General features: G+C 57.3%; 1 protein-coding gene across 2 annotated transcripts in view; it reads right to left on the reverse strand.

Moving 5' to 3' along the window:
- Positions 1 to 27,064, reverse strand: part of ARNT2 (aryl hydrocarbon receptor nuclear translocator 2) — a 143,676-nt gene that overhangs the window by 53,527 nt on the left and 63,085 nt on the right. For both annotated transcript variants that reach the window (XM_086711748.1, XM_086711749.1), the window contains 3 exons: positions 11,993 to 12,095; positions 8,223 to 8,288; positions 7,853 to 7,938 (listed from right to left, as the gene is read on the reverse strand). In XM_086711748.1, coding sequence (XP_086567874.1) covers positions 7,853 to 7,938; positions 8,223 to 8,288; positions 11,993 to 12,095 — 255 coding nt within the window. The remainder of the gene's footprint in view (positions 1 to 7,852; positions 7,939 to 8,222; positions 8,289 to 11,992; positions 12,096 to 27,064) is intronic.

Raw genomic sequence — 27,064 nt, forward strand, 5'->3', positions numbered from 1 at the left:
CTGCTGTCTGACCGGGGCTTCAGACCGAGGGGCTGAGCAGGAGACCGAGGCTTGATGTGCAGACGCAGGACCGGGTGGCCGCGGGTAAGAGACAGCAGGGAGCCGGCCGCCCCCTCGTGGGCCGGTGGCCTCGATTCAGACAAAGCAGCTTTTGGAGATTTTCAACCGGAGGCACATCGTGTTCAACGAGCAAAGCGCAAAAGCGTGGGGCTGCTAGAGGTGAGCGGGCGCAGGGGCGGAGCCGTCTGGCGAAGGGACAGCACCAGCCTGGCCACCACGGACTCTAGCAGAGACCCCCTAACACCTCGGCCTCTGGCACGCCGTGGCCGAGGCTCCCTGACCGGCCGGCAGCAAAGTGAAGGCAGGAACCAGCCTCACCGCCGAGAAGGCATGCAGGCACTGACAGCGACCCCCGTCCTGACCTCGCAGTCCAGGCGGGAGCAGCTGGACCCTGCTCGGGCTCCCCCTCCCCCGGGCCCGACGCTGCTGCCCTGTGTGGACACAGTGCCCCTTCACCAGAGGTCTCCCACGGGTTGCCAGGTGACGACCCAGGCAGGTCAGAGGACGGTCACCGGAACAGAGGCTCAACTCTGGACGTCCATCTGAAATGCAAGGCCACAGGGCGATGACGGCCCGGTGGGGGCCACAAATAACATCTTCCCAAGGTCAAAGTCTCCTTCGGGCTCTGAACACACCTCACGAGATACAAAACGCAACGCGTTCTGGGCGCTTCTTCACCTGCTCATTCTGTCGAGCACAGCCCGCGTCTTCAGACTAAGCAGCTGCGGGATTTGGCAAGGGGACGGTCTTCGGAACCCCGCCTTTCCTCCCTGTCGCACCCCAAACACTTCAGGTGAAACCCACGCGGTACACAACGCAGCGAGGCGAATCACGAAGGCCTCTGGACACGCCGGAGTGCGTTGTGCCGTCCCTGTGTAGTGTGGGGTCGGTGGCCCCAGGCAGGGCTCTGAGCGCACACCCAGCAGGCTCGCGGGGATGCGCACGTGCTGCACGCGGCTTCCCCAGGGTCCTTCCCGAGCCCCCCCGTCTGCTCCATGAGGTCCGCGTCTTTGCACCTTGAGAGACTGCCAAGGTCGGCAACTTTGGTGCTTGGGAGATCTTCATCCTAAGCACGTCGTCGTTTGCGACTAAGGAGCTGGGGGCCGCGGGGACACGACTCCTGGAGAACGTTCACCAGGCTCCGTGCAAGCGGAGAGGGAGCTCCTCCTCCCGGCCTCTGGCCCCGTGACCTGATTCTAGGGTGAGTGTGCCAATGACCTCACTCCAGCCACCTCATCCAGGGCAGATGACTCCTTCTTCCATCTGAAAAGATTTCTGGAAAAGCAGGTCCTAGAAACGCCTTTGGAAATTCTGGCAAGAAATTCTTTCCCACGTCCACTCCCTAGGTCAACTACTCTCGTCTCGTTCATCCTTTTCGCTCCTTCTTTCTTTTCATCCATCCGTCCGTCCAGTCTTCTTGAAATATACCCTCCGAGCCCGGTCTGGGCTAAGTCCTGGGGCAGGAGAAGGATGCAGCCTGAGCTCGGTCTCGAGTGTCAAGGGGAGGCACGAAGTGTCACAGGTGCTAAGAATGTAGTTATCCACCAAGGAACTAGCAGCACAGCCTCAGCTGGTTTGACGCAGGCTTGTTTTCCAGAAGCTCTACGTTCCTAGGGGCCAGCAGTCGAACGATACACCGTGAGACCAAACCAAAAAGCAAACAGAAAGGCACCATTTCTGAACTCAGTACGAACCATTCGCTCCGACTGTCCGCAGCGTGCGTTAGAAAAGTCACAGAGACTTCTTTAAAACGTCATTGTCTCTGATTACGAAAGTCATGTGGTAACTGGGCAAACGTAGGAGCGAAGAGGAAAGAAGAAAGTAACCAGCGCTCCGCTCCCCGGGAGTAACGATGGCTCACGCCGCATGCACGCCTCGTCAACGCACAGACGACACGACTCATTCACACCTGAAAGGTACACGTGGGTCACGGCGTTTATTCTGTAGAAGCTGCTGGCCTGACACTTCGCAGCTCGCCACTGCGTCCTTCAGCGTCCTTCGAAAGCAGGCCTGCTCGGCGGCCGTCCGGTACTCCACCAGATGGATGTTCCGTGCTGTTTTTTAAGCCCTTCTCTACCACTGAGATCTGGGCCAATTCGAAGCTTCCACGGTTACAGACGATGCTTAAACATGCCACACACGTCTCTCTGATTGACTCCCTGGAGTCAATCCCTAGAAGCACGAGCCCTGTATGTTGAGGAATGCGCTTTCTAAAGCATTTGGTGATACGGCCAACTTCCTCCTCGGAAGGTTGGCGCTGATTTATAATATTCCCATCAGTGGTACATCCAAGTGTCCATTTTCCTGAACCTTACCAATGCGGTGTATTCTGTCTTTTTTTTTTTTTTTTTTTAATGTTTTTATTTTTGGGAGAAAGAGAGAGAGAGAGAGAGTGAGCGGGGCAGGGGCAGAGAGAGAGGGAGACACGGAATCGGAAGCAGGCTCCGAGCTCCGAGCTGTCGGCACAGCCCGACATTTTTTTTGTCTTTTTGACTTTTTTGCTACTTGATAGGTAAGAGGAGACAGTATGAAATTATTTTAATTTGCAGCTCTGACCAGAAACTAAATTTTCCCCATTTGTTGAGCGTGGAACGTATTCGTATTTAGAGCTATTTTTATTGTCCTGCTCGGTCCTTTGCTCATTTCTCCCTATTGAGTTAAAAATCTGCCTTTTGGTAATTTTCCTCTTTTGGTCCAAATTGTGCCTTCTGGAACTATCCTTAGTAAGATTAATTCCTCCTTCATATGACACCCCCTCAAATACTTAGAGACAGAAATCATGTCTCGCTTTCTCCAAGATAAACACCCCCGGCTCCTTCAACCCCTTCGCACATGGTGCGGTTCCAAGGGCGGTCACTGAAGGCTTCATGCCAAGTCCTACTGGCCCCGTGACCCCGGGCACACAAACACTCGCAGGCACGGACCCACACGCGGCTCCAGAAGGGCCTGCCCTGAGTCACCTCTGTGGGCTCTGGGTACAGTCACCTGCCTGCACCCCGGGCCTCAGACTCCTCTCTCCTGCTCACCCACAAGGACTCTGCGTTAGACTCACCATGACCATGGCAGTTCTCGTGATGTTGTAGGCGTGGAGCCCAAATACGGTGGTCAGAAGGAGGGCACTCTGAGGCCAGAAACAGGACGGGGAATTTGCCCGGTATCGTAAGAGTGACGAGTTCAGGAGAGGAACTCAGGAACGAGATGGTCTCCTGGAACAGGGGTCCCAAGGGCCAGACTTGGTGGTACCGACCCACACTGTGAGGAGCCTCCTCCGGGAAGCTCTCCTGTCCCCGGGGGGCATCAGGCCCTCCCCACCGTCCCCGGGGCTGGCCGTCTCCCCACACCCTCCTGCATCATCTGTGCGCGTGCTGGCCCCCCAGCCACACGGCTCCGTGCTCCCCGAGGGACGGGCCCGTGTCTGGTGCTCAGCAGCGGGCACAGGTCAGGCCGTTGCGTGTGCTCCCTGAGCCACGCTGCTGCGCAAAGTCTCTCTCCAGGCTGTCCACGCCTCTCCTCTGGTTTGCCTCTCGTCAAACAACCTTCCGATGCAAATCTGGCCTCACAGCAGCCTCAGAACCTCACGGGACCCCCGGACGACGGGCGTGAGCATCCCCATCAGAGACGGGGAAGCCCCGTGGCATTATGGGTCACACCTGGTTAAGACATCAGCCTGCAAGGACTCCCACCTTCGCCGGGGCTGGCCCGTTCTCGGGCCCCATCAGGACTGTTTCTAGATCTACAGAGCTGAGGTCTGAGCTCGGGACACCTGTGAAGGCAGCTCGCTCAAAGTCTTGAATCTAACTGGGGCCCTTCAGGCAAGCAGCACCCTGACAATTATGTGCGTTATGATTTATACAGGAAAGAAAAATCTATAAATAAAAAATACACAATTTAAAAGCATATAACACATGCACGTCTGTATGTCGAACTGATATGTACGTATATATATGGCAAACATTAAACACATCCGACTCCGGGAATAATTCAATTAAACTTCTATGACCTGTTTACCTCCGTTGGTATCACCTGACACGTCACATCTGGATTCCAACAAAGATTTACAAGGCGTGCTAAATGGCAAGAAAAAGCACAGCCTGAGGAGACAAAGTCAGCATCTTAACCAGACTCCACTATGACACAGACTGAAATTGCTGGACAGGGAATTTAAAATAACTATAATTAACATGCTAAGAGCTCTAATGGAAGAAGCAGACAGTAGCAAAACCGGACAGGTAACACGAGTGGAGGGGTAGAAACTCCAGGAGGAACCCGAAAGGAGATGCTAGAAATAAAAAACACCGTTGGAGACTCTTGGTTTCAGCTCAGGTCATGGTCTCACCGTTCGTGAGTTCGAGCCCCACATCGGGCTCTGCGCTGACAGCGTGGAACCTGCCTGGGATTGGCTCTGTCTCCCTCTCTGTCCCTCCCCGGCTCTCTCACAAAATAAATAAATAAATAAACTTTTTAAAAAATTCAAACAAAAAACACTGTTGGAGAAACAAGCAGTGCCTTCGACAGACTCATCAGCAGACTGGACGTCGACAAGGGAAGAATCAGTGAGCATGAAGATCTGTCGACTGACACTCCCAAAACTAGAATGCAAAGAGGAGAAAAGAGTGAAAAGATCCAGAACAGAAGACGCCCGAGTCGCCACACAATTTCGAACGCGACATAATACGCGGGCAGTCGCAATCCCAGGAGGAAGAGAAAGGAGACGGAACAAAAGAAATATGTGAAGACACGGTGTTCAAAAATTTCTCCTTTTTTTAAAAAAGTTTATTCATTCTGAGAGACAGCATGAGCGGGGGAGGGGCAGAGAGGGAGAGAAAGAGAGGAAGAGAGAGAGAGAGAGAGAGAGAGAGAGAGAGAGAGAGAATCCCAAGTGGGCTCCATGCTGTCATGGGGCTTGAACTCATGAACTGTGGATCACGATCTGAGCGGAAGTTGAGAGTCAGGTGTTTAGCCAGCTGCGCCACCCAGACGCCCCCACGAATTTTTCAAAAGTAAGGACACCAAACCACAGACACAGGAAGCTCGGAAATTACCAAGTGGTATAAATAACCAAAAACCAAAATAAAACGAGCTTCTGAGGCATGTAATATTAGAACTGCAGAGAAGCAAAGACAAAGAGAAAAAACCTTGAAAGAAGCCAGAAAAAAAAAAAAAAAAGTCCCACACGGGCTACAGGAAAACAAAGGTACCAGTTCCGTGAACTTCTCGTCAGAAACCACAGGAACAAGGAAGGCGTGGAGATCTGAAGTGCTGGGGGAAAATCAGGCCAACCTAAAACCTTAAACCCAGCAGAATTATCCTTTGAGAGTGAGGGAGAAATAATGACCCTGGGAAAAACAAAAATAGAGACTTCACCCCCCGGCAGAGCTGTCCTGCGGTAAATGTTAAAAGAGGTTCTTCAGGAAGGAGGAGACAATATGGGTTAGAAACTCGGATACACATAAAGGAATAAATTAAGGGGAAATACACTTTTTTATTTTTGTTATTTTTGTTTCAACCTGATTTTTAAGTTTACTTATTTCTTTTCAGAGAGAACGGGGTGAGGGACAGACAGAGAGGGAGAGAGAGAGAATTCCAAGCGGGTTCCGTGCCATCAGTGCAGAGCCCGCCTGGAGGCTCGAACCCATGAAGGGTGAGATCATGACCTGAGCCAGGATCGAGAGTCGGATGCTTAACCGACTGAGCCACCCAGGCGCGCTTTTCTTCTTAATTGAGCTAATATATTTCTGTGTGTTCCCGGCAACAACAGTAACAATGTGCTCATGGGTAAGTGTAGCCCATGAGAGCGGTGTTGTGGGAGAAGGAGGGAGGAAGGGAAGCTGAGTCCAGGGATCCTCGCACTACCCACAAAAGCAGTACAGTATTATTTGGAAGTGGATTTACATTAGTTGTAAATATATATTTCAAACTCAGGGCAGACAACAAAGATATTTTTAAGGAAATATTACTGATATGCTAGGAGAGACTATGAGATCCTACAGAATGTTCAGTGGAAACCAGGGAATGCACAGAGAGGGGAGAAGAAAGAACAAATACACAGAATAGAAAATACGGTAGGTATTGAGTAAACTATATGAATAATCCCATTAAACGTGAATGGTTTAAATACACCAATTAAAAGTTGTGTGGTCGGAGTGGGTAAAAACACTGGACCCAGCAACACATCTATAAGAAGCTCACTTTAAATATAATGACACAGGTTAGGAGCACCTGGGTGGCTCAGTCAGTTAAGCCTCCGACTTTGGCTCAGGTCACGATCTCGCGGTCTGTGGGTTCGAGCCCCGTGCTGGGCTCTGTGCTGACAGCTCAGAGCCTGGAGCCTGCTTCGGATTCTGTGTCTCCGTCTCTCTCTGCCCCTTCCCTGCTTGCGCTCTCTTTCTGTCTCTCAAAACTGAATAAATGTTAAAAAAAAAAATTTTAATTATGACACAGGTTAAAAGTAAAAAATGGAGAAAAACACACCATGCTTACGCCAATCCAAAGAAAGCTGGAGTCGCTGTATTATTTTCAGACAGAGCAGAATTCGGAGCAGGGAAACTTATCAGGATTAAGGAAGGGCATCACACAATGACAAAGGGGTCACTTCTCCAAGAAGACATAAAAACCCGTAGCGTGTATGGACCATACAACAGAGCGTCAAGACATGAGAGGCAGACGTGGGCAAAACTGCGGAAGGAACAGGCAAGCCCTCTCTCTGTTACAGTTGGAGACTTCAACGCGCCTCCCTCAGCGATCAATCTATCGAGCAGGTGAATAATCAATAAGGACACAGTCATCCTTCACAGCTTTATCGATCAACCTGACCTCGCGGACACTTAAATACTCCATCCGATACTAGCAGAGTCGCAACGTTCTCCAGCAGACCGGGAACGTTCCCAGAGCCAGACCACATCCGGAGCCATCAAGGGGACGTGGATGGTCAACACCACGTATATTCCTTTGCTTAATAACACATTGATTAATAACTCACACGCCATAAAACCCGCCATCTTCAAGGGCACAAGGCAGTGGTTTTCAGATCTGTAGACTTGTGCAACCGTCACCCCATCTGATTTCAGGATTTGTGTCATCTAGAAAAGAAACGCTGTATCCGGGACAGCCACGCCCCCCTTCGTCCCGCCGCCCAGCACCTGGAAACCACACATCTACTTTCTTCCTGGAGGCATCTACCTTCTTTGGATATTGCACATAAATGAAATCCTATCATGGGTCACCTTGGGTGTCTGGCTTCTTCCGCTTAGCGTGACGCTTTCAAGGTGCACGGATATTGTAGCACGAATCACTTGCCCGCTTCCCCTGTTGGAAGTTTCTTGGCGGACAAACGCTTTCGGTTCTCCCGCGTGCCCCTGGGAGTGGGGCAGCCCGGGCACACGGCGGCCAGGACCGGCCCTCCGGTTTCCAGAAGCAGCCGCACTGGTTTACCGTGCCACCCGCGCGACCTGAGGGCTGCCAGGGCTCCAGCTCCTCGCCGATGCCTGCCACTGTCCGTGGCACCGTCCCGGTGAGAGTGACAGCTGTCATTTCAGAGGCCACCGCGACCTCACACAGGGCTCCGGGTGACAGACCGCAGGAAGCGGCGGAGGCTCTAAGCACCCGCGCAGGATCGCTCTTTCCAGAAACCTTTGCTCCCAGAAGCGGGACTTGCCCCAGTGACAGAGATCATCACGTTCTAAGCACAAAGAACAACGTGTGCATCTCTCTGCCTCTTTGCGGCACACGCTCCCGACGGGAAGGCACAGTCGGGTGAGGGCACCCAGCCCCCCCGGAAGAACGCACGGCTTACCTGCGGGGGGCCACGCCTTGATGTAACCCGTGCAGTGCACCACGGCGTACTGGGCCTCCCCGTCTTTCACGGGGCCAAGGCCGTTCCTGAAGAAAGAGCATCCGTGAGACGGCTTTCCGCACGAGGCGGGAGGCAGGGACGCCGGGGTCACGCGTGCCTCGGGGGCTTGAATTTCGCCCTCTCGGCACCCTGATGTCCCTCCTCCCCCGGCAGGTGCACCCAGCCCCCTCCCTCCCCTCCGCCCCGTACGCGTCCCACGCCCCCCCCACCCCCGGCACCCCCGCCCGGCCTCGCTGCTCCCCCGCTCAGGGCGCTCATCACGCCCTCCCCCCCGCGCGGCCCCCGTCACGCGTCGCCAAGGCTCACTGACCTGAACCTTTTCCTCATGGTGGTTATTCTGTTCAGCGGCAGGTGGTCCAAAGGAGCGTTCCCACACCTAGGAATCAGTAAATGCTGAGGATGAGTAAAGCCCGAAGCAGTTGTACGGGATGGCCCTGCAGTCAGAGAGCCGCTCTGATCGATGCTGGCGCTTTGACGCGGGCTCGCGCACCTCCGGTCCCCGGCTGTCACCGCGGCTGGGGGAGCATGACCCACCTGGCGATGCAGAGCCCCCCACTCCCCACCCCCCTCAGGCCGGACCCCTAAGAAAGACTCCAGGGGCTCCCGGTCACGTTCGGGGTCACGCAAGCAGGGTGGTGGGGTCTCTTCAGGCCTCAGCAGAGCCATCAACGCAAGACGCGCGTTGCCCGCTGACAGAAGGACGCATGTTCCCAGGCTGCGGCTGCGGCCGTGGGGACCCTCCCTGCCCCTGCAGTGTCCCGTCACTGGGAGCGACGTAACCGCCTCAGCCCACTGACGGCAAAGGGCAGAGCGGGGGCGACGGAGGCCCTTCTCCGGGAGGCGGGGGCCGGGAGGCGACCTTTTCTGCCGCTCCTTTCAATCCCCCCCAGGCTCTGAACATCGAGGGTCGCCCTGCCACCAGGGTCCAGCCGGTGCTGTGTGTACCCATCCTTCTGTGTGCTTCCGTGTCCCGACTCCAGGGCAGGCAACGCTCTGGACATCTTCACGCTCCGTAGGGCACAGAGGAGAGGCCAGCTGTGCTCTGAGACCGGGGACGGCCACCCGCAGGTGTGTGTCCCCCAGCAGGGACGACCCGGGACCGCGCTGCCTGGCCGGCTGGCACCCTCCCAGAACGAACCCGCTTTATTGGGAGGATGAGGTCAGGCGCTCGGCAGACGGCAGAACTGCTCGCCTCATGGGGCAGTCACGTCCCCCAGAGGGCACCGGGGCAGGGTGGGCTGCCTGACGTGGCCTGCAGGCAGAGTGACGATGGCATGGAGACGCAGGACCGGGTGTGGTGACGTCCCCGGGGAAGGCGTTCCGCAGGGGGCCGTGTGGTGCTGGACCCAGAATCCTGCAGGTGCTGCCCCCGCGCCGGGGTGGGCGTGCTCTGCTGACGGGGCGCTGTCCGCGGTTCTGTCCTCGGGACGGCGTTCTGTCCCCAGTGGCCTCTAGCACACGGACACCCTGCCGTCCCCATGCCTGTCAGCGGACTGAGAGCACTCATCCACACAGGCTAATACGAACTCAGATGCAGCGATCGTGTTTTCCGTCGCCCGAATGCCGTCGTGTGACCTGAGGCAGGTGTCGAAGGGAGTTCTGTCCCGTCTTCCGCAAGAATGGAGAGGCGCTGCCTCGGAGGACGGGTCTCCTCTCCGCATGGACGGCCCTGACGAGTCACAGGTCTGGCAGCAAATGGGAGGAGAGCGACATCTGTGCTGAGCTCCCCTGAGCCAGCCTGGGGCTGTCGCACAGCTCGGCAGAAGCTCAGAGAAGGCAGGAGACGGCCGGGCTCAATCAAGGTCGGTGTGGGGTCCCAGGGACTCGAGGACAGCCTGGGAGACCCCGAGCCGGGCAGCAGGGACAGGCTCCCGTGCCAGGGAAGAGAGGGCGGAGGCCGCCCTGCCACCTGCCTGCAGCTGGGGCTCCCGAGGTTTCTCCTTCTGCGGCGGGGATGCCCCGGCCCTCGTGTTCAGGACCCTCAGGAGCCTCTGCGGGGAGCACGCCTTCCTTGCAGGAACGTCCTTCACCCCCCTTCCCTGCCAACCGGCCTGCATCGCAGTCTCGGGCTTGTTGGCCCCTCCTCGCCTCCATGCCACAGGAGTGGCCCGGGGGCTGAGGCCTGACCTCTCCTCCAGCCTTGCCCACCCCCCGGTGACCTCATTCAGTCTCCAGGCTTCAGGGAGCATCTCGGTGACGGCGGTCCCCAAGTCCGTACCTTCGGCCCAACCTCTCCCTTGCATTCCAGAATCCTGCGTCCAGCCGCCTCCTCACTTGCACCCTTGTTCGTCCCCCCTGCGGGTTTGTCCCCCACACACAGGCAGAGTGAATTATTTAACGTGATTCAGAATGTGTCATTCTTACGAGAAAACTCCAGCGGTCTCCCTCCTCATTCAGAGTAAAAGCTGTTAAGTTACCCAACATCCCCACCTTACTTTACTTTAATTTTTTTTAATGTTTATTTCTGAGAGAGAGAGACAGACAGACAGACAGAATGCAAGCTGGGGAGGGGCAGAGAGAGAGGGAAACACAGAATCCAAAGCAGGCTCCAGGCTCCGAGCTGTCAGCACAGAGCCCGACACGGGGCTCGAGCCCACGAACCATGAGATCATGACCTGAGTCAAAGTCGGATGCTCAACCGACTGAGCCACCCAGGCGCCCCCAGCCCAACCTTACTGATGACCATTCTGCCCACCACGGCCACTCACCCTGTTCCTTGGATAGTAACCTTATTGATACTTAAACACAAGAACATCCCTGCCCCAGGGCCTTTAGACTTGCGGTTCCCTCCACTTGGTATTTTCTTTCTCCAGATAGTCCCAGGTCTCCTGGGACATCTCCAAAATGCCACCTTATCATTGAGACCCCCCACCCCCACCCAACCTATGTAACACGTGAACTAACCACTCCTCCTCCTTCTTAAATTTGTTTTATTTTCCTCAAGAGCACTTACCACTATCTGACATTCCCTGTGTCTACTTGGTACTTTGGCCCATCCTAGATCTCCCTTACTAAAGTGACATTCTACAAGCTCAGGGATGTGGTTTGCTTTATTCAGAGCTGAACCCCGGCCTGGCGCAGGCAGGCCCTCGATAGATGTCTGAATGAATGAATGAATGAATGAATGAATGAATGAATGAGGGGCACTGCCTCGTCTTACAGCCTCTGCAATTCCACGTCCCGGCAGATTCGACTCACCAGGCACCCCCGCCCCACCCCTACAGGGCCTCGGGGCTGAGGGTACAGGGACTCTGAAGCCTTGTTCTTTTTTCCTCGGGGACAGAAAATTCTCTAATTACCCCCCAGTTCAGTCACTCCTGCATTTCCTCCACACCACGCGTTAACCACGTACACGCTCGGTATAGATCGCGGGCGGCTCAGAGAAGTAACGCCAAGCCCCTGTCCTCAGGGCAACCGTTGCTGACTCACGGAGCCCAGACATTTCCACCTGAAGCATCATGCGACAATCTAATAATTAAATGCTAATGAAAACGTGTGCTTTGGCACAGGAAACACAAAAGCGAGTACAAAATCGACCCATCTTACATAAAACGCGTTGACCAATATGGTGCCCGGAGGGGTTGGAGTTCAGAAGGGTCCTGAAGGACCGGGAGAAAGCTGGGACCCAGCCGACAGGGGAAGCCAACCCAGGAGTGGGCAGGGACGGGCAGGAAGTCCGACAAGGTGGGTGGGAGGAAGGGGGACGCGGCGTCCGAGGCGGACCACGGGGTCTGCAGGCTCATGTGCTGCAGCCGGGACCACGGGGTTTCACCTCAGCAGAGCCCGTCAAGGCTCCTACCGGTGGAGCAGAAGGAGCGGCCGCCCACCGCCCGCCGCCCGCCGCCCCGCGCAGACCTCATCCGCCCGCCGCCCGCCGCCCCGCGCAGACCTCATCTGCCCGCCGCCCGCCGCCCTCCGCCCCGCGCAGACCTCATCTGCCCGCCGCCCGCCGCCCCGCGCAGACCTCATCTGCCCGCCGCCCGCCGCCCGCCGCCCCGCGCAGACCTCATCTGCCCGCCACCCGCCGCCCCGCGCAGACCTCATCTGCCCGCCACCCGCCGCCCTCCGCCCTGCACACACCTCATCCTGCAAATGAAGGACCTCCGCGAGCCCATGCACATCCTCATGGAGGACTGCTGTCCCTCTTTCTTCACCGTCCCCGTCTTCAGGTCCAGGATCCGGCCTAAGCGAGAGAGGGACACGTGTGAGCCTCTGCCTCGGACGAGGGCGTAGGGCGGGGAGAGCTTTCTCCAAACGCTCTGCAAATGAGGGCAAACGGGGCTGCACGGATCGTTTCTTGGATCCCCAACATTCTCTGGCTGGGAACACGGGGGCCACAAAACCCGTACGATTCTAAGTGCCTCGTCTTCTTCCGAGGACAGTCTGCCCCTGCTGTCCCTGCTCTGTCCTATGACACCACCTGGAGTCATTCCGACTCGGTTTCTCCCCCATCATTTCACGGAGACACGTTCGCCACAGTCCCCAGCTGCCAACCCCAGCAGCCGCTGCCCGTGGTCTCCTCTCCTCTCCGAGGAGACCCCAGCTGGGCCATCCTCTCTCCTCCCACCGCGCACCCCTACCGGCTTCGTCCACGGCCGGGACACCGCCTCTGCACCCCACACCTCCAGCACCAGCCCCTGCAGCCCCTCCGCCCCAGCCCGAGACCACCCAGCACCACCCACTCCTCCCCGACGTCAGCCAATGCACCACCGTCAGCGCGGAAATCCAGGTCAGAATTCCAGACGCTATGTGGGAGTCCTTCCCGCCCTCCCCTCCTGCACCCCCATCAGTCTCTCCACCTCCTCCCCCTGCCTGCCTTCCGTCAACTGACACTCGCTGGCTCCCAACCTCCAGCATCCTTTCTGTCAGTGCCCCTGTCCCACGGCCGCCAGCTGTGTAGACAGCACGCATCTGACTGCCCACCTGGGCTCCAAAGCGCATCGCTCACGGGAGCCCCCAACAGAGCGTCTCGGCACGCGGCCCTGCCCACCACCCTGCCCGAGAGAGATGTTGTGGGAACCACCTGTCTAGTTCGACGCGTTCTAGAAGGCACATTTCTTGAAAAGTTAACAAATAGGCGAAGTCGCTTTCAGTAATAGATCTGGAGTATTACCATTTCACCGTGTAGAACACTAATGGGCAATGTCTCATTTTTTTCTTTTTTTTTTTCAGAGAGAGTGCACACGTGCACGTGCGTGACTGAGGGAGGGGCAGAGAGAGGGAGAGAGAGAATCCCGACACAGGGCTCGATCCCACGACGCTCGGATCGTGACCGGAGCCCAGATCGAGTCAGACGCTTAACCGACTGAGCCCCCCAGGTGCCCCTCATTCTTTCTCTCTGGGTCTTTGCAAGGGATGTGTCTTTCACACACGGGGCACATCTCCGCTCCAACGAGCCTGTTCTGGGTGTGTGGCGAGCACACGTGGTCGGTGGCCCCTGGACAGGGTGTGAGAGTGGCTCCAGACACGGTGCCCCCGCATCTCCCGGGGCCTCACGCCTCACACGTGTGCACGCGCAGCCCTTTCTGCCAGCTCACGCCCCGTTCCACGTGAACTGTCATCCTGGTGAATGGCTGCTCGTTGTCCAGGGCCAGCTCGGGTGTCACGACCCCGGGGAGTCTGTCCCCGGCCCCCGGGCAAGGCCCCCCGTCCACGTCTTCATTCGCCCGCTCGCCCGCTCGGTGTGTATCCGATGGCTTTGCCGCGCCCGGCACCTTGTGAGGCTCTGGGACCCACGTGGCTGCGAGCACGGTCACCCTACCTTCACGTCCCGTGGAGGAAACCCATCTGTGACACCCGTCACGTTGGACGGCGAGGACTTACCCGCCCTGCGCTTGAGCTCTGTGCCTCGCGGGCCGGGACCAAGTGCGAAACGTCCCAACGCGGCTGACAGCGCCTGGATCACCATACTTGCCGGTTGAACTGAAACCGTTTGTATCCGTCCGGAAAGGGCTTTTGCCCAAAGTGGGCACGAAAGAACCAGCTAGTACGAACGGCTTCCTACCCGTTTCCCTGATCCCACAGCAGAGCATTCACGAAGAGACACGCATCCATCACCCGCCTTGTTCCCTCCGCGGAAGAAACGCCGCGTCCCCGCCCTCAGTGGGCCCTGTTTCGCGACCAGGCACCTGCCTCCCGGACGCTCCTCCTCCTCTTCCTCCTCTTCCTCCGTCCGGCACTCAGACACCCTCACATCTCTGTCATGGTGGCGGGGGAGGGGGCAAACAGAAATGGTCCCTGTCCTCAACCAGCATGTCCCTCTTGGACGTTTGTCCCCCAGGGAGCCTCTGTCTCCTGCCTCTCCTTTGCTGGTTCTCGGCCCTGGGGGGCTCCTCCCCCCCAGTCCTCCCCCTTTGGGCCGGGACCCTTCTCCCTCGCTCTCCGCAGGACCTTCAGGGGCTCTTTTGGCTGCACCACACCTTGCGTGCCGATGACACCAAGGCGGCCTCCCCAGCAGGACCTCTCTGGGAGGCTCGTACGCGTCCACCTGCCGTCGGGGCCTCTCAGACACTTCGCGCTCCGCGGGTCCAAAACCAAACCCGCGTTCCTGTGCAGGGCGCCCAGACCTTCCCTGCCTCCCGCAGGCCCCGTCGCGGTCACCAGTCCACCCCTACCCAGCCGCTCAAGCCAGACGTCCAGTGCCAGGTGCACAGACCTGCTTCGATCCCGCCTCCTTCTCTTCCCTCGCGACCCTGGGCGTGTGACCCGATGGGTCTGCGCTCCAGCGTCTTCACCTGTAAAATGAGGGTCGCAGGACTGTCGCCCTCTGACGCTGTCGTGACGAGGAAACCCGCGGACGCTACAGAGGGACCAACACCGTGTGTGGCTCAGAAAGTGCTCTAGAAACGCTTACTGAATACAGAACACGGAGCACTCACGGCGCATCTGAGGAGCCACCAACACTCTGTCCCTCCTGCCCCCTCCCCACACCTTCCCGCGTCTGCGTCCCGACGCCCTCAGCTCCCTGCTCATCTGCGTGGGCAGCTGACCCGCCCGGCCTCACCCCCTTCCACCTGTCGTCTGCATCCCTTAGAAGTCTCCACTTCCAACGCGAAACGGCCGGGCCCGATCACTAGGGTGACCCTGGCGCTCAGCTTTGCTGCTCTACGCTTGCTTGGTTTGCTTTTCCTTTTCCGCCAACGGAGGCTTAAGACCCGCACTCAGGACACACACAAGGAACGCACGAAGCACGAGGTTCCCAGCAAACTCAAAACAAATGATCGCGTCCTGCTCCTTTCATGCTCCCCGCTACGGATCCCCAAAAAACTCCAAGACCTGCAGCCCTCTGTGAAGGCGTCCCCAGATCTGGCCTCTGCTCGCCTCTCTGGCTGCACCTGCTGCACCCCTGCGTGCCCCTCCCCCCCCACCCCGCCCGGCTCAGAGCAACTCGCTGTCCCCGTCCGTCCCCATGCGCCACTCAGGGTCCTGAGGCCCTGGCCTCCCCAGCAGCTCCTCCTTCCCTTTGCCTGATGATCTCCCATTTCTTGTCACAACTTACCCAGGCGTCACCTTGCCATCATTTAATAAATATTTACTAAATGCCTCCAGTATGCTAGGTACCGATAAAAGCACAAAGAATTACACAGGCAGAAGCCATTACATAATCTCGAGGGTGAACAGACAGCAAAACCCGAAGAACAGAAAACAAGGGAGGGAAGAGACCGCTGTCAGGTGGCGATAAATGCTACAAACAAAAAGAAAGCAGAGAAAAGGTAAACGCGTGACCAGAGACCTGCCCCTTTGCGATAAACAGTTGAATGGATTTCTATCACTTGAAACCCAAAGGGCTGGGCTCACCGCTCCCAACAGCGAGGAGGGAGTAGAGAGCATGTACAACACGGGGTGGTCACTTCCCGTCCCCCCCTCCCCCCAGCACCTGGGGGCCCCGTCTCCCTGGACCAGAGCCAGCTGGCACTCGGGGCTGGAGCAGGTGCCTCGCCGGCCGGCCCTCCCAGCACCCTCAGCGGCAGGGACGCTCAGCCTCTGCTTCCCAGGGGACCGGCTCTGCAGGGTGAACGGCCCCCTATGGACACCAGCACTCCGGGCACTGCCGGCCCTACACCTGCGGGCAGGACGTGTCCACCAGGATTCGGCCCCAGCGAGAGGCCCGCCCCCCAGGCTGCCGGGAGCCCCTGCCCCGGTTTGACACCTGTCTGTCTCACTCACAGACGGCTTCTTTTTTGCGGCTGTTTTCGTTGTAAATTGTCACTTGCTTTATCATCGACCAAATGGCACACGGTTTCAGCTGTGAAGCGGGCCAGCGTGAGAGTCTGTCAAATTCCAAAGTGGGCTCTGAAAATAAATCACAGCTGCGCAACACATGAGCCGCGGAATACGAGGAAATGAAAAACCACATTTCCATGATCTGCTGTCGTGACCCCGAGAGGCAACCACTCCCACGTTTATTTCTCCGTGTGCTTCTCCGGTTTCCGTGGGCACGATGAGCCCCCTTCCCGGGCCCCTCAGGAGGAAAACGTGCTCAACTTCGTAGAGTGGGTGTTCCCGAAAAGCTGTCCGGAAAACCGGAGTTTTGACAAATTTGAAAGCAGCGGGGACGTATGGAGGCAAGCGGCCCCTCGGAGCGGAATCCAGGCCGAGGCCGGCGCCTTCCAGGGTCCAACCTGCTCCCCGGGGGTCGGAGGGCCCACTCTGCAAAGCCACTGCGGGGCGGGCCCACCACGAACCCCGGCCCGCCCCGCCGTGGCCGCGGCTGAACTAGAGACACGAGGCCACCTCTCGTCCCCGCGCCCCTCGCCCACGCCCCGTGCCCCTGCTCCCCTCCCGCCCTCTGTCCTCCACGGTGCCCTCTGGAACGCGCACCCCTACATCCTCAGCACCGTACGGAAGCGATGACTCCCCCCGGGGCGTGGGTCCATTCTCAGAGCAGGCAGGGCCCATGGGCCAAAGAGGCCCCGGCCACCTCCACACAACCAGCAGCTGCGGAAGCATATACTTCTCTGGATTTGGCGCACAGAGGGGAACCATCTGGGACCCAATGGCATGGCCCATTCCGGAAGGAAGGGGCAGCAGGGCCCGGAGGCTCGGCCCCCGCCCGTGGGGGTTGTGGGGGACGAGCGGCCTGCTTGGCGTCCTCTCCGTGGGAACACGAGACCAGACATGCCTACTCTGAAGGTCACGTGAACAACCTAAGATGTACACGTGCAAGGTCAGTCAACCCCCTTCAGGAACCAGAGCGTAAGAGCCTGGCGGGTCCAGGAGGCACTTGCGTGAGCCCCAAGATGGCAGCATCCTGGCCTGGAGCCCCACGGTCGGGGAGCCTCCCCTGGTCGGCCCGGCCCCTGCCTCTTGGCTTTCTCTGAGGGAAGAGGGCATTCTGGAAGTTTCTAGACAGCCCAGAACACCATCTCAGGCTAAAGGGATGAAGAACTACTTGTTTTCCTCTTAAAATGCTTTTATTGTAAATCTAAAGCGATCTCTTGGAAAAATCAAATACACGCATATATACACACACACAGTAAAAACCCCAATCTTCCTGTCCAGAGAAAGACACTATCGACATCTGGGCCTATTTCCCGTCAAACTTTTCGTGTGCATGTCTGCTCTTTCTTTTAATTAATTGAGGCTTCATGGTCTTTATTTTTCCACCTTGTGTCACAACAGAAACTCATAAAATGTAATCATAAGCATTATTTGAAAGGCTCTATAGCATCACTTTGAGTAGACAATTTACTTTCGGACATGAAGCCATTCCCAGGGCTTCCACACGGCAAATAATGCCGTGGCGAGCAACTGGGAAGAAAAATACATCCACACCATGTCAGGGTAGGTTCCCAAGAATGGAAATCCCGCCTCCAGTGACAACTGGCTGTCCGTACCAACACCCAGTCTACTCCAGGCTCCGAGTGAACCACGGACGGTCCTGCACGGAGAGTGTTTCCACTCTATGAAACGGACAGAATTATGGCACATCTCAGGCTTTTCGATGATAATTTTTCTAAGTCTAAAGCATCTAGGGTTTAGAACAGGACTCAGCAATCTACGTGTTGACATCGGTGACATCTGACCCCAAAGGGGCTCACTGTTATTTAAATATTTATTGGATCACGGCCACAGCCGTCACGGCTCCTCTTGTGCTACAATGGCAGAGCTGAGTGCGTGTGAAAGACACTGTAAGACTCACAAAGCCAAACCTACCGACTACCTGGCCCTCAACAAAAAACCATTTGCCAGCTCCTACTTTTAGAAGAATGATCACAGATGCCAACACAGAGCACTGTCCTCTATGGGCAAAGGGTCCTTCTGTAACTGTTTTCACTAAGCTGATTTTTAAGTATTATTTAGATCAGCGGTAACTTTGTAAAAAAAAAAAAAAAAAAGAAGAAGAAGAATCAAAAGTTTGTGTTGGATAAGATCACAAAAGAAAGCTCTGTGCTCATAAAACAGCTCCCCAGGCTACAGCAGAAATACAAATATAAATGAGAATTATTTCATCAAAAGAATCCTTAAGAAAACTGGAAACATCTTATCTTGGTTTAGAAAGAAGAAACCGCAAGATAGCAAAGGAGGAAAACATGGGAAAATTATTAGGAACAAAGGCAAAGCGGTGGCCCCGTGATGGACACTATTTGATGCCGTTCCAAAGACGTGTGGCCCCCGGGATGGGGACCAGAGGCTGGACAGGACTTTGGTTGCTGTTCCAGTGACAGCGTGTTCTTGTTCTCAGAGGCTGACCCCGGCCACGTTAGCAGCTGTGCACACAGGAACAAACACCCCCCGGCACGTGGGATCTGCTCCAGAGCGCGAGCCCCATCGACGGAGCCTCCTGCGAGGGAGCTCGGGTGCGTTTCCCTCGTATTTCGTCCTGGCTGGCAGGTGTCTGGGCACGACCGAGGGCACAGCTACACCAATGCTCAAGTGGTGGCCAGAACGGTTTTCTTCTCGCACCAGATGAAGGGGCTCTGGGTGGGCAGGACACCCGTCGCCCCAAGCACCCGGGCCTCCCCCAGCACAGTGCTCTCCTGCTATTTCTTTATTGTGACTGTCACAGCATTTGCCACCTTCTTGTCTGAGCCCGCCTCCCCGGCCATGATGATTGGTTGAGGGCTGGGCCCCTGGCACACGCTGGACCGATCACAGCACCTCGTTCCTCCTCTGTCCATAGTGACCGGTTCCCAAACTCGGAAAGGATCCAGCCAGGCCAGTCAGGGTCCCCCACGGGCCAAATGTGAGCATTCCCACCTGTCCTCTCTCTACCCTTTTCTTTAGGAACCTGAGCTCAGCCTCACGGAGGACCGGACCGACGGCGACGAGAGGGACTCTAAGAAAGCCGTGAAGGTGCTGCCTGGTGAGAGTGCCATCACGGTGTTCAGATCCTTGGTGCCACCAATCCACAGCCCCCCCCCCCCCCGAACACCCGCTTCTGTCACTTGCAAGCAAACAGCCCAGATGAATGCAACCCTCTTCGGCCTTTGACAGAAGGAAGGACAAGGGACAGAGGGCTACTGAGGCTTTTCCTAAGGGCGGGGCATGACGCAACAGTTTGTGCGCGTGACCCCATGAGACCCCATCACGACCCCAGAAGTGGGGTCATGGTGATGCCAACAGGCAGGAGGAGAAGGGTACTGACTGAGGGGCCGGCCTCCCGGGGAGAAACCCTGTCTGTGCCGCCCAGACGTCCGGGAACTACGGACACATGGAGATAATAAGACGCAGACCGACTTAGGGGAGGCTCCGCCGTTGTTCGTAAATTCTCCACGCGCAGTGCAGCCCCTCACTGTGGCGCCCCAGGCACTGACACCCCACGACCCCCCGCTTGCGAGACCCGGCCGTGTGGTCCCCAAGGCAAACTGAAGCCCAGAGACACCAGAAAACTCAGCCAAGACTGGCCTCCTCGTGGGGATCTGAGGAAGGGTCCTTGCTCCTGGGACAGCATCTGCTCGGGGACTTGCAGCCCACCCCCCCCCCCCCCCAACCAGCGGAGAGCAGGGTGGGCGGGGGACAGGGGACAGCCGCTGCAGGGGTGGATCCCAGGGTGGTGGTTTTCCCCTCTTTTGTAATTTGCGTGTTTATTGCTTTTCCGGTTTTGCCTGCATTTTGGTAGGAGCCTTTAGGTCATGCCATCCCCGGGACACTCCTGAGGGGTCTGCACCCACTGTGGGTGCAGTGACAGGGCCTCAGCACCCCCGGGGCAGGCACAGTCAGTGACCAGGCTGGCGGGGCTGGCCGGGGGCGGTCCTGGCTTTGCCCGCTGTCCAACTGACTAGGAGAGCGGTCACTCCCCCAGAGGCAGGCCGGCCTCTGACGCTTCTGAGGCCCAGCGGTCCCCTGACGTCGGTTGGCAATACTCTGAGTGTGCTTCGCGAGGGCCGCCCCACCCTGTAAAGGCAGAACTGTCTGGGGAAATTCGGATGATTTGTATTTTAAATGTAAGACTATCAATAATTTAGATTTTAGAAGCAAATGCTTATAAGACTAGCGTTAATACTTAATGCCGCCCATCTCTGAGAGAGCGAGAGAGAGACGCCCGGCCTGGGGGACTGAGCGTCCTAGTCAGTCTGCGGGGAAGGAAGCTGGGAGAAGTGACCACTGGCAGTGGTGATCATGTCACCGAGCAGAACAGCCCAGAGAGGGAAGCGTTTCCAGGGAGCAGGACAGGCTCGCAGGGAACCATCCCTCCTCTGGGTTAGGACTTAGCCCATGGCCCTCGAATAGCAAAAGAAACACAAAGGGACCCACAACTAGAGCTGGTGACAGGGGCCGAGGCCCCACAGACGCTCACGAGGAGCCCTTCTGCCCGGCGGTCTGGCTTGTGCGCGAGCCCGCCCTGCCCCCCGGGGAAGGCGGTGGGGAGCCTCTGGCTGGGCAAGGGGCCGGCGGCCGGGCCATCGTGCGCAGAGCATCACGGAGGTGATGTCCTGCACGCGGACAAGGGCAGGATGGACGCGGGGGTAGGCAGAGACCCTCGGTGGGGGACGGCCACACTGCCTCTGCCGTGGACAACCGGGCTCCCGCGGCCTCCCAACAGCCCCCGGCTTGGAACTTTCTCCAGCGGACACATTCCAGGCCTGACGCCAACCACCCGAGCGCCACCCGCGGCTCCAGTGTTCATTCCAAACCCGCACCCCGCCCCCCCCCCGTCCCTCCCCCGCCGTGGCCACCCCTGGCCCCCCCGGCCCCCCCGCACCTCTTCTGCTATTTAATCTGCAGAAACAGTACAAGTGCTTCGTCCTGTTTAGAACATGCTGGGCTGTGCTTTAAAGAAACACATTCCTCTCGGGGTATCATGCTACAAAAATGCCAGAAATGCAGGCCTGAGGCTTTCATTGTAACGGTAAACGATGAAGCGTCCTCTCCATCCTTGGCTGCGGAAAGGCCGCCCGGCGCGTAGAAGGAGCCGGGGCTGACACACTGTGTTCCAGAAGGCAGTTTCAGGTCATGCCTTACCTCCCCTGCACACTGCTAACAAGACTATCAAGAAAACACAAAAATAGCCACAGAAATCCGTATCCATGCGGAAACGTGGCAAGAAGGGCCTCGAACAGATCCGAAACACGGAGGGATTTCTGCAGGAACGGGGCACGTGCGGCCTGTGGTTCAACAAAGACAGAGGAAGGGACTGTCTGGGAAGCAAATAACAGGTTCCCCTAAGGGGAGCGTCCAAATGCACAAGCAGGAGAAAGACCAGGGAGTCGGGAAGCAGACGAGGCGTCCCAGGGCCTGGACGGAGGGCCCCGGCCAGAGCTCTCGTGTCACCTGGGCTCTGGCAGCCAGCCCGCCCCGTGAAGAGGAGGAAGGAGGCAGGCTGCCGGGGGAGGGGGCTGGGGAACGGGGTGGGGGATGGGGGGGACCCTTCCAGCACACACGCCACCCCCCGCCAACCCCGGCTGGCGGCAGCCTCCCAGCCCCGCCCCCCACAACCCAGCCCCAGTCTAGAAAAATTAACTTTCAAAGAAATACACACAGACCCAAACCATTTCAGCTCTTTGTACACGTTAGGATCCAAGGATGAATGAAAAGGTGAAGGAGGCGAGCGTAACGCATGGGAAGATTCAACACGGCAAGAAGGATGTGACTGCAAAGTCACACCAAGTGCCCCCCCACCCCCACCCCACGAAACGCATTCCAGGGACGCGGGCCACACCGAAATACCCGATCTCAGTGGTACGCACAAGATCCTTCATAAACAGAAAGGCAATGACCTGAGTCCGGGAAAGATTGCTTTTGGGTGAAAAACGTGATTTCAGGATCAAAGCCCAAATGAGAGCAGCTCAACCGGGAAACTAGAAGAACCTCTGAGAAGTAGTCCTGGAGCCACAGAACAGAGCCCACAGCGGGGGACACAGGGGACAGGGGACACACTACAGGGACTTCTGCTTCCAGTCCAGACAGAGCAATGGGGCCCAGGTTCACCTTCCCTCTGAACCCATCAAACAACCGACAAAATACATAGAACAACAGTAAACAGGCGAGGCGAGGCCACGGGTCCCCCAGGGACCGCCTGGAGAGCACCCCCAGGCCGCAGCTCAGGGGACAGGGCCCAGACTGAGCCAGCTAGTGGAGGATGTGCACCTGGGAGACTAGGACGGAGAACCAGGGCGGGAGGTGCACACAGGGGACCCCAGAGTTCTGCAGGGGTCCCCCGGAGCCAGTACCAGGCTACCGATCGGCTGGTGCGTGTGAGGAAACCACCTGAGGCCAAAGAAAGTGCCCGCGGGAAGGTTAGAAAGAAGGCAGAGCTGAGAACTGAAATTCTGGACGTGAAAACCACTGTCTCCAATGGAAAACACACAAGACGGGATTAAAGGCAGACGAGATGTTTCAGAAAAAGAGATTAGTGAACTTGAACACACAGAAAAAAGGATTCAAAATGAAATACACAGAGATCGAAAGGATCTAAGGAAACAAAAATGTGTGTGCAATTGGTGTCCCAGAAACAGGAGGGAAAGACGGGAACAGGGAAAAACATGTGCGGAATGAAAAGCTGGTACTTCTTATAAATATGATGAAACCCGTAAGCCCAAAGATGAAAGGCACTAAATGAACACCAAGTACAATAAACACGAGGAAGCCATACTAAGGCGAGCCATAATCCCATGTTCAACACCAGTTACAAAGAGAAAAACCTTAAAGCCAGCCGGATAAAAAGAGGTATTTTGTACCTAGGGCAGAGTTGAGAACGGCACGGAGTTTCTCGCGGGAGCCAACGCCAACGAGAAGACGCTGGATTCACAACAGCAAAGGAAACCGCAGGCCCACACCCGTCACCAGCACCGCAGAAGAACCCTGACACAGAACGTTAGCAAGTCAAATCCGACCACGTCCTGCCCCAAGTGCGGTTCATCTCAGGAACCAAAGACCTGCTTCGCTTTGAAAAACTCAACAATGTAATTCACTGCAAGAACTAGAAAGGAAATGCCACACTGTCATCACGGTAGAGGCCATCTCCCCCAGCCACACCCCTCCCCCAGCTCCACCACGGACGGACACCGCGTCCGCTTTGCCCACCCACGTGCTTCCCGTGTCGGGCGCAGTTACGCGTGCTGCACGAGCAACGAGGGGATGGCCTCACGACGCGCCACCCGACTCCATCAAGTGCTTCCCCTCGTCCGCAAAGACCCGCTGGCCAAGCCCTGGGAGCCGGCAGTCCTGGAGAGGAGGGCCCGTGGGGGGTCCTGTCTCAGCTCCAGAGCCTCGGCTGCTCGCAGGGGCCAGCCTGGGGGTCACCACGGGCTGCCTTCCGTCCTTCCAGGGCCGCCAGGGCCACTGCTGACCCCCAGTCGCATCCCCCGGTGCTCGGACCCACCGGACGGGCACGGCCTCGCCCCAGCTGCTGACAGCGCCTCAGCTGACGGCTCACTCGGGCACCTTCTCATAAAGCCACACGGCTTGAGGATGCCTGGGAGTCTCACCCTCCCCTCCAGGCGACAGCCCGCCCTCTTGCCTCCAGCGGGACAGCCTCCAGCGTGTCCTTTCCTCCTGAGTCCCCTGGGCCATCAGGCTGAGGCGAGACCTTCCTGAGCTACGTCTTGGCCTGGCCCCTCCTGTCGCCTGCCCTACTCCCCCTTTAGGGCCCCCCCAGGGGTGTCTCTCTCCGAGCGTGTGCGCAGATCCCCATCCAGGCTTGCTGTCCAGGCACTCGGCCTGAGACAGAGGCTGCCTGCGTGAGGAAAGCACCAACCGAGCTCACAGGGCACTGTCTTGGGTGCCACTCACACCGTCCTCGTGCCAGTGGGGACCCGGGCACCCAGGGAGAACCCGTACCTTGTTCACGACTGCCTAAATGGTCTGGGGTAAACCCGGGACCCAAACCCATGGCGGACTATGGCTCCCAGACCCACACTCTTGGCTCCCCCACCCCGGGCACAGGTGAGTGTGCATGGGGACAAACTGTGAGGCACGTGCACTTTCCCGGCCCCATCCCATAGTGTCAGCCGGGCTGCTGAGGACAGAGGCAGGGCGACCAAGGGGGCTTCGAACTGAGCATAAGCACGTACATTCCACCACGGCTGGGCTGTCTCCTGACACGGCCAGGGGCTCCCGGGCAGGGTGCATTCCAGAAGGAGCCAGGCGGCCCAGACAAGAGTTGGCCTGTATGAGCACTGAGGTCCCCACGGCACGGAGCTCTTCTGATTCTGGGCCCTCAGAATACGTGCACTTGATTCAAGGTTAAAGAATGACATTGTAAATAGCTCATTTGAGACTAATTTGTGTCATCACCAGAAAGGGGAAAACTGAAACCCATCCGTCGTCGGATCACTGCCTGAGTAAACGGCTGGCAGGCGAGGCTCTGCGTTGGTGCGTAAGAAAAGAATCTACAAAAATAAAAGGAAAAGTGAACGCAGATGTTCGTCTCAATTAGCTTCTACTGGGAGAGCAATAAACAGGAAAGATCACTGCTGTGCATGCATTTTTATTTAACCGTTTGGTGTGAGTCATGACATCTCAGAAGGAAACGTGTCTCTTTTTTTAGTGAAGCTAAAGGAAACTATTTTAATTTTCTTGATCCTGCTGGAGTGTTTGCAATCGAGTTATTTTTAACCAAAGCATTACAAAATACGGCCGCCACGTGAGGCTCTTACTAAAACCTGCATCCTACAGGAGCAAGCAATGATTCCTTTGGTCTCTTCAGTTGTCCTAAAGTAACTCGAAAGAATTCTATCTGCCTAAAAACAATACGACTCATAGGTTATTTTTGTTCCGATTTCCCATTATAGATGGAGAAATCAAGTCTTTGTCTATTTACTGGTTGAGCCTCAGAGCTAGGACCAGAGATACTTGGTTAAGAATTCCAGGCTTGCAAAGAGGATTTCAGGGTTCCTGCTGCTTACTGTCAATTATGTTGCTGACAGACGACATTGTTAACATTTTGTTTCTTCTTTATTTTGAACCTGCTGACATGTTTGTCCTGCTAAAAAACAGATCCGGGCTGTATTCTTTCATTTTTATGGGTGTTTGTTTGTTTGTTTGTTTGTTTGTTTTTGGTGAGGGACACACTGGGCGAGTCCGGACGCCTGGCCTTTACCACGACAGGGTCAAAGGCAGAGAAATGTGTTGCAATGCCAGCCTCAGAAGCCTGAAAAGAGCCAGTAAAATTCAGATGTGCACGGACATTGAGGACCACTGTTTTAGGGGCTGGGGATTTTAAAAAGTTACTAACAAAGCTGCTCTTCTGCAAGCATTACTTGGATGTTCCGTTTCAGGAAAAGCCAGGCTACAGAAATGGAAACGCAGAGAACAGACCTCGAGGTTTGTAGCATCACAAAGGAACGCAGCGACGCTCTGCTGAGGTGGTGACGTCTCCCCGTGGATTTAGAGCAAGATCGAGGGTTCCCAAGCGCCACGCACACGCATTTGTAAGGGGCTGGGAGATACGAAGATGGGCCCGCTCGAGAGAACCTAGCCTCGTCGCCGCTTTAGCTCGACTCGCCCACGTGCGGGGCGCAGGGGACACAGGGCTCCCAGCCATGGCTGCCTCCCTTGCGTCCCTGGCTGCCTTCCTGCCTCCCTGCAAGCCCCTTCGTGAAGAGGGCTGTGCACACCTGTCACTTCTCCCACGGATATGGGCTCTGGGACCGATGCAAAAGTCTGTCATTCGGTGCCACCAGTATTCAGCCTTGCAAAGCCCAGCATGCTTTGGTTTCAGGTCCCTTTCCCAAACAAGCAGTTACTCTGGAGCTGTTACTCTGGACCAAACCGGCTAGCGCCTGGGGCGTGGGAGGCAAGGACAGGAAGAAAAAGGAGTCTGGGCCCGGTGATGGGGACAGGGTGCCACGCCACAAAGGACGCCTCGGGAAACCAAGGCACAGGGCCCGGCACCAGCCGGCCTGCATCCGCTAGTAAGTGCTGCTTCCGGAAACTACTCTGTACCCTGACGACTGGCAGAGCCGGGCCTGAGCGGGCTGGGTCCTTGTCACAGCAGAACCCGTCCCGGGCTGGAGGCCTAACTGCCCCTCACCCATCAGCTGTCCACTGCTTGCCCCCACCTCCCCGCCTCAGGCGTCCCCGCACCACTGCCTCCCTCTGGCTCACCCCCCGATCCCCTCCTCCGGCCGTGGTGACCTTCTACTGGTCTCTGGGGAAAAGGGCCTTGGTCCCGGCCACGCTTCTGTCCATGAAGACCTTGCCAAGTGGCAGGTCTGGCCCGAGGCAGGACCCAGGCACCAGGCAGTGAGTTGAGTCGGAAGGCGGGCGAGGGGCTGGAGCGAGGAGATCCCAGGAGAGGGGCATTGCTGAGAGATCGCACGGCACCACGGGGCCGGGCGGGTGACCGCTCCAGGCCCCAGCAGATCCGAGAGACGCGGAGAAGCAGGGAGAGAGTGTGCTCTCTGTCCCCCCTCGGGCGGGCCTACCCCCCCCCCCCACCGTCCAGGGAAGAAGACAGTGCCAGCAGGTGCAGCTGGGGGAGGGGGGGAGGTGGGGAAGTGGGGGCAGGAGAGCGCAGGTGCAAGGATGCGGGGAGGGGCTGGAGGACCGCTCCTGGCTCCTGGCGGCTCGCGGCACACACAACAAACCCGAGCGTGGGCACGCAGAGCGCCTCCCGCACCCGAGCCACGTCGGTCGGTGAAGAGGGACCGATGAGCCCACGGGGACCCGGCAGTTAACACAAACGCGTCCGTGGAAGGCGTGGGTTTTGTGGCCCGATTCAACATGGCAAGCTGGGGCCACCGACGAGGTGCCTCCTGCTGTCCCCAG

The sequence above is a fragment of the Puma concolor genome, chromosome B3, assembly GCF_028749965.1.
Source record: "Puma concolor isolate L17-30 chromosome B3, mPumCon1.1.hap2, whole genome shotgun sequence".
Lineage (NCBI taxonomy): Eukaryota > Metazoa > Chordata > Mammalia > Carnivora > Felidae > Puma > Puma concolor.